Here is a 10,221-nt window from a genome sequence, read left to right on the forward strand (position 1 = left end):
TAAAAATAACGCTAGTTATTAAATGACCACACGCTTTTCACGGATATGTTTTATTAAAAAAAAAAAATGTACACATATATTGATAATAACAAATTACATATATCATAATAAATATACAATTTCCAATTAGAAAGAAAAATATTTCACACAAGAAAACAAACAAATATACAACGAAAAAATACTATATAACAAAATAATATTGACATATATATGAAAAAAAATAACAATTATTAATAAATTTGCATGTACAAAAGAGGTACTATCATAAAGTTATTGTACACGAATTTAATAAAAAAAATAATACAAAATGTACAATATTTCTAACGGAATCAAATAACATCGAACTGATGTGTCACTCGACATTGGAAACTCAATGTTGCGCATTGTAGAATATTGTAGAAAACGTGTTTCCAATGAAGAAAAAGCCATCCCCGGCGTGTACTTCGATTAAACACGGCCGTTTAAATTGTAAGTACAGCGTCTGGGGCAGAAAAAATAGAGTTATAAGGCGAATATTACATATTTCAATTGGTATTGATGAGTAGGTCGGTATTAGTCGAAATCGGTGTGTCGTATAAAGTCGTGATTGGTAAACGTGAATCTTGATGAGGGGCAAATATATTATATTTACGTCAAAATTGGAATAATGTGCCGGCTTCTAGTTCGTACTTATGCCTCAACCGGACATAAGGCATTGCGAGCGGGTTGATCGGCGTGCCGTCGTCTCTGGACATCTTCTCGGCCAACTCCAAAGATAACGGTCCGCAATCATAACCGTTGCGTTGTTGCACAGCTTTTCCGTACCGTAAAGTCCATTGGGAAGAATATCCGTAGTTTTCGATCTCCCATTCGATTAGAAATTGTCTAAATAACGACGGGTAAGGGCCATTGTAGGAGTTGAGACTGTCGAAAAACGTTATCGTCTTTTCGGGTACATCGACTACAGTCATGGTCCAATGGTTGTCGTTTACGTGCATGGGCACCAACAGGAGTTTTAAAGAGTGTATATCGATTTTGATCCATCTTTTCACGCCAGCGTATCCGCGTCGGGAAAGTGCCTTCATAAAATCGGTGATCAGGTAGTGCACTTTGCCTTGCGAACGCGATGCAATCAAACTTAAATACGCGTTGATTGTGTCGCCGCTGTACCACGTCGTCGCAGTGAGAAATGAATCGTACGAGGGCGGGTTCTTCATTTTCTCGTTCAAATCTCGCGGCGGCACGTCTGCAAGCAAAATTTTTTATTTTTTAATCCGATCGCTTAACTCTCGTTTAAATAATTTATCTAATTTTAAATACTATTATATTTCTAATGCCGTTTATTTAAGTCTAGTTAATGGACTTGTCTTTTTTACCGTATAAGGAAGGACCATCGTTATCGCTCTCGGCCGAGTCTATGTCGATTGATTCAGTTGTTGTGCTCGCGTTATTCGAACTGTATACTCGAGGCGATGTTTTCGTATCGAGGGAAAACGTTGGTGTCTCGTTGAGCTTCCAGACTTTCAAGACCAATCCGTTGGGTTTATCGATGTCGTCGTCAGTCGTCTGCTTCATTTTTTTTGTCGCATAGTATTCGGTATTCGTAGTGAGCTTTCGTTTATTGGACATGCAAGAATATGGGGTGACCCACCCTTGTCCCACCCTTGTCGAACCACCCTTAGATGCGCACCGCAATCTCTCCAATATAGAGATTTTAGGAGACGCATCTAGGGAGTTGGCCGTCGTCAATATCGTACCAGAATCCAAACATACCGTTGCCAATGACCTCCCGGCTATTTCACCGGTGGGAGTGGCTTGGTCACCACCACTCCCTGCAGTTGCAGTACCAACCCCGTGGTTGGCTGCAGGAGCCTGCCTCAACACTCCTGCATTTGGTGCGTATTCGATTGATGACGACACCTGGTGGGTACGCCCCCCACCAACCGCCGGCACTGGGGCATCCGAATCCCCTGATGCAGTAACATTTACTCCTTTCGATTCCATTTTCATAAATGTGATATGATTTGAGGGGGCTGCCCTCATAGCCAGTCCCTCCGGCCAGTGAGCGGCTAACTTCACTGGTTGCGTTGCCGTTTAACTCCGTTCGCACCCAAACGCTACCGCTTATTCGTCCTTATAAAGGCTTATTTCACGGCTATCCTGTATATCTACAGGATTAACAAGCGTTTGGGCGGCTCGCTGTCCGCGACCGCTTATTCGTCAGTCCAAATTAATGGACTGCTTATTTCGCGGCTAACCTGCATATCTGCAGGCCGTTCCTCTATCCGCAACCTGAGGACGCGTCCGATTCCCCGAGCTAGGGAAACTGCGTTCGTGACGACGTTTCGTAGCCCCGTAGAGCCCGATCACACCGACACTGTAACGCAGCGCAACGGGCGTTTATTTAAGTCTAGTTAATGGACTTGTCTTTTTTACCGTATAAGAAAGGACCATCGTTATCGCTCTCGGCCGAGTCTATGTCGATTGATTCAGTTGTTGTGCTCGCGTTATTCGAACTGTATACTCGAGGCGATGTTTTCGTATCGAGGGAAAATGTTGATGTCTCGTTGAGCTTCCAGACTTTCAAGACCAACCCGTAGGGTTTATCGATGTCGCCGTCAGTCGTCTGCTTCATTTTTTTTTGTCGCATAGTATTCGGTATTCGTAGTGAGCTTTCGTTTATTGGACATGCAAGAATATGGGGTGACCCACGAAAGCCGTTTCATTTTTGTAAACGTAAAGTCACAATCGGTAATACCGTTTCGTTTGTTTTTTATCAGTCCGATAGCCGATGGCTTTGATATCGTAATCGTGTCAGTGTTGGCGATATATTTCGGTTTGGTAGCAATCTTGTCCGCAGTAGATCCGTTTTGATTCACGGTTAGTATTTTGACGTTGTAGGGCACTCTAGCGTTGGTCGCTTTTGACCGATCGGTGGCCAATACGGTGTTTCTATACATATCGTGATTTTCGTCTGCCGAAAATGATTCAATACACGACGGTAATGTCTGTACACAGAGAACTCGTAAGCTTTTTCCGAAGATTTTAAAAATTTCAATTGCTTTCCATAACACAAAAACCGACGTAATTCGTTCAAAATTATTTACTTAAAGTACGTTTATTTGGTATCCAAGCAAATTCACACAAAAGTAAATATAAATTAATACAGTATACAGTATCACGATAAACACACCGTGTGCCCGTTGAAATTATCAGCCAGATGAATTAAATGTTTTTTTTCAATAATGAACATTGAATTCTTAAATTTTCTTAAATTAATAACTTTAATAGAAAAATAATAATAAATCACATATATCCGTAGTTTTCGATGGCATATATATATATATATATGCCATTGTGGTGGATCTAGATGGCTTGCCTGAGGGAATTTAATATTTATTTGTTGTTCGTGTTACCGTCTGGAATCCCAATGGAGCAATCCGCACAGAGTCTTTCAATATGTGTATATGAGGTAGTGATTATGTGTATAGTAATGAATTCAACACAATCAAAGCAATGCATTATAATTATAGATATTATAATGTATTATAAGATTTGCAAGTTACAAAAGAAAAGTAAAGATCAATATAAATGTATATATATGTATATAGATATATATATATATAAAGTAAACTCTCATTATAACACTGCAAGTATTAGAATATGTTTTACAATTATAGTGTTTATTTTGCAATAGTAGACAATAGACTAACTAATGCTAAAAAATATTGGTGTTGCAAAAATCAAGGGGACTTCCGCATGCGGATGTATTATTCAATAGTAAATGGCATTTGAATTTTTAATAAAACTTAATTTGTTTATTAGATATAAACATTTAAAGTTTCAAATTTTTGATTTAATATATAAGTATAATACACAATGGATTACATATACAGGTAGCTAATTGATTTTTGATGATATCGATATTAGCAGGTACACAGTATTGTTATTATCAATGATAGTAAGGCACACTGTTATGAGTTAATAAATATACTAACTTACAATACAGAAAGTATATCTATTGATAGTCATAATTGATTATAAACAATCCGTGACTGTGATAGCAATATCATAAAAAACCAATTAGCTACCTGTATTTGTAATCCCTTGTGTATTATACCTATATATTAACTCAAAAATTTGAAACTTTAAATGTTTATATCTAATAAACAAATTAAGTTTTATTAAAAATTCAAACGCTATTTACTATTGAATTAAAAACTCAAACATTTTATAAAATTAAAAATATGTGTTACCATTTAAAAAAACAAAGTTGACACCTTTACCAGGCATAAGGGATGAACTTAAAAATTATTACATAGTTAATAGTTCAAGAATAATGTGTAACTAAAGATAATAATAAAAAAAAAATTTTAATTATTATTATTCTGTAAGTAATAGAGTGGTTTATGATAAAAAAATCACCCTGTATTGGCAGACATTTTGTACGAATCAAGAAATTTTACGGTGTCTGAGAAAGGCATTAAATTTGAAGATGCATTAAAAACTTCCGTGACGTTAGATATGATTAGAAGTGACTGTGAAATGTATAAATCTGAAATCCGTTCAGGCGTATACAATTTATTGTTTGGGGAAAAAAATTATTTGAAGTTCAATTTTTTTTCTATATTATCACATAATGTAAATAATGAAATTATGTACTCCATATGCACAACTGATGATTGCATACGTGATATGGCGTATGATCAAGATAGCTTTACAATAAAATATATTAAAGATCAAATATCCATTAATCAGAATAGCATGTACTATTTAATTTTCAATTTTCCATCACAATTCAAATGTCATTATTGTGATGATCAATTATTTAAATGGTTCATATAAAAAAGCTTATTTATATCTTATTCTTTTTTTTAATTTTTGAAAATGTTGAAATAATTATTGTTTAATAAATGTAATTTTTTTTTATATCTTTGTAATAAAATATTGATGAATACCTAAATATTTTAGCTTCGATACGAAGCTGAGAAGGTATTGGTTTTACTATGATGTGTTTATTTTTTTTGTGTCTGTTACCACTTTTTCTCAGCTCTCACCGAACCGATTTCTTTCAAAGATACGTCAAAAGATCACAAATCGTATCTAGTCGAAGACATTACCCTTCAAAATTGAAAAAATTTCCCTCGTTCCCCGTAAATGGGGGAAACCTCCAAAAAAATTACAAATTTAAAAATCGCTAATTTTCGAAATTTTTTCAATTTTTTTTACTANTTAAAAATCGCTAATTTTCGAAATTTTTTCAATTTTTTTTACTAAAAACTGCCGTAACTTTTTCAAAAATCAACATACCAATATTAAATTTTTTTTTGTAGATGCTTGATGTCTTTACCTATTATTTGGTATATCTTTTTTGTAAATTTGACCTTTTTTCTGCCCACAGGGGGGGATTTAAAATGACAACTTTTTCACAAAAAATTAACTTTTTCAACTTAACTTTTGAAAATGTTCCGGAAGGTCTGACACTTTTATATATATCTTAAATTAAAGCTAATGTAATGTACTTTAATTTGAAAAAAAAAAATTTGACCTCTGGACTTGTCTTCATGGTGAAAACGGCTACCGAATGCTATTTTTGTGTGAAAATTTTCGATTTTATAATTTACATTTTTTACTTTAAAGTGCTATAACTTTTTAAAAAATGTATGGATCAATACAATTTTTTCATGAGAAGTAGTATTTATATACATCTTTCATTGGATATACTTTTTTTTTAAATCAGACTGTTTCCCTATATATGGAGGGGCTTAAAATATAAAAAATGCATATATAAAGTAGAACTTTTTCAACTTAATTTTTGAAAATATTCCGGAAGATCTGACACTTTTATATATATCTTAAATTAAAGCTAATGTAATATACTTTAATTTGAAAAAAAAAAATTTGACCTCTGGACTTGTCTTCACGGCGAAAATGGCTACCGAATGCTATTTTCGTGTGAAAATTCTCGATTTTATTATTTATATTATATTTAACTTTATAATGCTATAACTTATTGAAAAGTTTATGGATCCACACAATTTTTTTATGAGAAATAATATTTTTTAATAAACCCTTTTTCATTCGACATACTTTATCTTAATCGAGATATTAATAAGGAACCAGCAGATCAAGTAGCTTTTGGAATAAAACACCAATTTTTTTTAAATTAAACACTATCTAAAGATTTGCATCGAAGCGTTTATTTTTGATAGTGATTTTAATCACTGTCAGATATCATTATACTTGATCCAACTTTGCCACGTCACCACTGTGCCGCGACCCCCCTGTGCTGGGTTTTTTTTTTCTTTACTTCATTAAAATTTACTTTAATCTCTGATTACTCTAACAATAATTAATCATATGGTATTAATTAATGAAAATAAAAAGTTAATATTATGTTTTAGTAGATGACTTACAAAGGTGTAGTATTTATACTATTATTGGTGTAAAGTTTTTAGATTTTTTAGAGCCGCTATTGATTTTTTTAATATTTTTTTTTTTTAGAGGCTAATTGAATAATTAAATGCATCTTTTACGATTAAAATTTAAATTCAACCCTAATGTAAAAGGGTAGAAATCTACCCTAACTTAAGAAATTAAAAGGCAACCCCTAATTTTTTCTACTTATTTTAATAGAGAATTCAATTTTAAAAAGAATTATGGTGAAAATAACTTTTTATGTTAAACCATTTTTAAATAATCGTTGTTTTAAGGGTAGAAAAGTGTCCTATTTGAAGGCAGATTTTGCTATGATCATTTTTATGAATTTAATTTTATAAAGATGATATCAATTGCAAATTATCTACAAATCTATTAAGAAAAAAAAAATTTTCATTAAAGCATGTAAAAAGAACTTAAATGGACATTTTAAAAATCGTTCTCTTATACGCGATTTTTAATTGGGGTATTTGTAGAATATAGCATTATCAGTCAATGCATATCATAATGTTTCCGGACTTTTTTCTATAGGAGTTTTAGCATTGATATCTAACATACATAACTAGTGTACACTTTTATCTGTGACCGTTGAAACGTATTCAATTGTGATAGTCGCTTTATCAACAATTAGTGTCATTTAAAGTACGTCCTGCTGTCAAACATATTACAGGTAGTAGTTTGCATGACAAAATAGATAGGTATGTCAGCAACAAACGAGTTTTGGACCGTTTAACGCATCCCGCCCTTCTCACCCATAGTAGTGGTTCGCCTTATTTCATTGGCCGTAGGTTTGCCCGCCAAAATACAATTCTTTAAATCAAATACTTGACAACAACTTTAATATTTTGTATTATTTTTTATGATACCTTTTACTATTATTGATTGATATCAATCTATTGTGATATCTATACTACAATATAAACAAATATGATCAATTTGAAAATTATTTGATATGAAATGATTATGCCGGGTATATTGAATAAAATGAACAGCGTTTATTTTAACTTGATATGCTTACATACTTCTACTTAAATTTATATTTTTTATGACAAAATGCCTGTTTGAATGATAATTATGCAATTCATTCTAATAATAAGGATAGGACAGTTTTAAAATAAAATGCTATTCCATTATATAATATTATTTAAATATTATTTAAATATCATTTATTTTTTAATCATTCATCAATGAAGTGCAATTTTTTATATTACAAAATTAACTTTTTAGAGAAAAATCATGTGATCCTGTTGTTAAGTGTACAGAAAAATACAAAGTTAACCTTTTTCAAGACCTTGAAGTTAAACCTCTCGAAGAGAGTTTAAAGAGTGAAATAGAAAATAATATATTATTCCAAGAGTAATACACACATTTATAGTATATTTACAGTGCCGGATGTTGAACTTTAAGGGCACCAGTGCGAAAAAAAAATTTAGGGGCCTCTAATTTAAAAATGTTATGAAAAAAGTCACAAGTATACAACTATGATAACTCTATAGTTACAAAATTATAGAGTACAAAGTATAATAAAATTAATAGTATATTATTATCTACAGAATAAAGAAAGCCTTCAATATAATTGTAAAAAGTAAAATGTTTAGATGTTCTATTTTAAGAAAAATTTTTTCCTTGGCTATGCATTGGCAAAATTGTTAATTATTATTTCAATATTTAGAGTTTTAGTTCTTTCCTTTTCTATACTTAAAATTGATATACTAGAAAGATAAATACTAAACAATCGAATATCGATCAAACATTTACAATTACCATTCACTATCATTGGGAATAAATTAAATAAACTTTCAAAGTAAAATTCAATACACCATTTGAAAAAATAAAATATAGATTTTCAAAGAGTCTGGGCCCCGGTACAAGTGGTGCATTGTACCGACGGTTTATCCGGCACTGTTTATTTATATTCTACTCAACTAATAGTATAATTATACTAAAAAATTTTATATTTTAAATAATTAGATTACAAAACAAGTGTGAGGATTATGAAAACAAATATTTAAAAATTTTGGATGAAAATAACGTTTTAAAACACAAATTATACTGCTGTAATAAATAAACTTATATAAATAATTTCATTAATTTGGAAGATCATTGTTTTGAAAATCACTGTAGTGATATTTTATCACAATTCTTTACACCAACTCAGATTCAACTTAATGGAGAGTATAATATACCCAAAGAAGTGGTAGAATGTTTAGTTAGAACAAGAACTTATATAAGGCTAAATAATTTAAATAATCAGTTAATTTGTCAAAAATTAAAGAAACAAAAGTTTACTTAATAAATAAATGTATATAATAAGTAAAATTAAATTACCAAGTAACATTAGGCTAGTTCGCCTTAGAGTACTGTGCTAACAAACCAACCTCTTGGCTTTATAAAAAAANTACTGTGCTAACAAACCAACCTCTTGGCTTTATTAAAAAAAAACCTATCACGGGGGGGTCGCTGCACAGTGGTGTCGTGGTATAGTTGGATCAAGTATAATCATATCTGACAGTGATTAAAATCACTATCAAAAAAAAAAACGCTTCGATGCAAATCATTAGATAGTGTTAAATTTTAAAAAAATTGGTGTTTTATTCCAAAAGCTACATGATCTGCTGGTTCCTTATTAATATCTCGATTAAGATAAAGTATGTCGAACGAAAAAGGGTTTATTATTAAAAAATATTATTTCTCATAAAAAAATTGTGTGGATCCATAAACTTTTCAATAAGTTATAGCATTATAAAGTTAAATATAATATAAATAATAAAATCGAGAATTTTCACACGAAAATAGCATTCGGTAGCCATTTTCGCCGTGAAGACAAGTCCAGAGGTCAAATTTTTTTTTTTCAAATTAAAGTATATTACATTAGCTTTAATTTAAGATATATATAAAAGTGTCAGACCTTCCGGAACATTTTCAAAAGTTATGTTGAAAAAGTAAATTTTTTGTGAAAAAGTTGTCATTTTAAATCCCCCCCTGTGGGCAGGTTAAGTGTCAGATTTACAAAAAAAATATACCAAATGATAAGTAAAGACATCAAGCATCTATATAAAAAAAAATTATATTGATATGTTCATTTTTGAAAAAGTTAGAGCATTATTAAGTTAAAAATATAAAAAAAAATTATTTTACAAAAATCGTAATTTTTTATTAACTTTAATGTCAACTTTCACCACGAAGACAAGTCCAGAGGTCAAATTTTATTTTTAAAATTAAAGTATATTACATTAGCATTAATTTAAGATATATATAAAAGTGTCAGATCTTCCGGAATATTTTCAAAAATTAAGTTGAAAAAGTTCTACTTTATATATGCATTTTTTATATTTTAAGCCCCCCCACATATAGGGAAATGGTCTGATTTAAAAAAAAAGTATGTCCAATGAAAGATGTATATGAATACTACTTTTCATGAAAAAATTGTATTGATCCATACATTTTTTAAAAAGTTATAACACTTTAAAGTAAAAAATGTAAACTATAAAATCGAGAATTTTCATACAAAAATAGCATTCGATAGCCATTTTCACCATGAAGACAAGTCCAGAGGTCAGAAAGTATGCCCCCCCTGAACTATGTTGGTGGTAGCGTGGACACTAATTAGACCATTGGGTGATGGAGCGATATCTGGCCGCACCGACGTTACGTAACGCGCTTCCAAGAACAGCGCCCCACTCGCCTATCACGAAAAACGCGTTACGAACACCGCTGCGACGAGATTCGAACCACCTACCAGAAAACTTAGAAATCGGTATTTTACCCAATGCCGCTAGTGCCCACGGTGAAGTCATGAAGCTA

The 10,221-nt window shown here is 31.4% G+C and overlaps 1 protein-coding gene across 1 annotated transcript; it reads right to left on the reverse strand.

The window, feature by feature from the left end:
- Nucleotides 1-632: 632 nt before the first annotated feature.
- On the reverse strand, nucleotides 633-2,275 carry LOC126896140 (uncharacterized). Its single transcript, XM_050668637.1, has 2 exons — nucleotides 1,356-2,275; nucleotides 633-1,225 (listed from the first exon to the last, which is right to left on the reverse strand). Exons 1-2 carry the CDS (start codon nucleotides 2,020-2,022, stop codon nucleotides 633-635), a joined length of 1,260 nt encoding a protein of 419 aa, XP_050524594.1. The 5' UTR covers nucleotides 2,023-2,275.
- Nucleotides 2,276-10,221: the final 7,946 nt, after the last annotated feature.

Source organism: Daktulosphaira vitifoliae, unplaced genomic scaffold, assembly GCF_025091365.1.
Source record: "Daktulosphaira vitifoliae isolate Bord-2020 unplaced genomic scaffold, ASM2509136v1 Scaffold_1, whole genome shotgun sequence".
In the NCBI taxonomy this organism is placed as follows: domain Eukaryota; kingdom Metazoa; phylum Arthropoda; class Insecta; order Hemiptera; family Phylloxeridae; genus Daktulosphaira; species Daktulosphaira vitifoliae.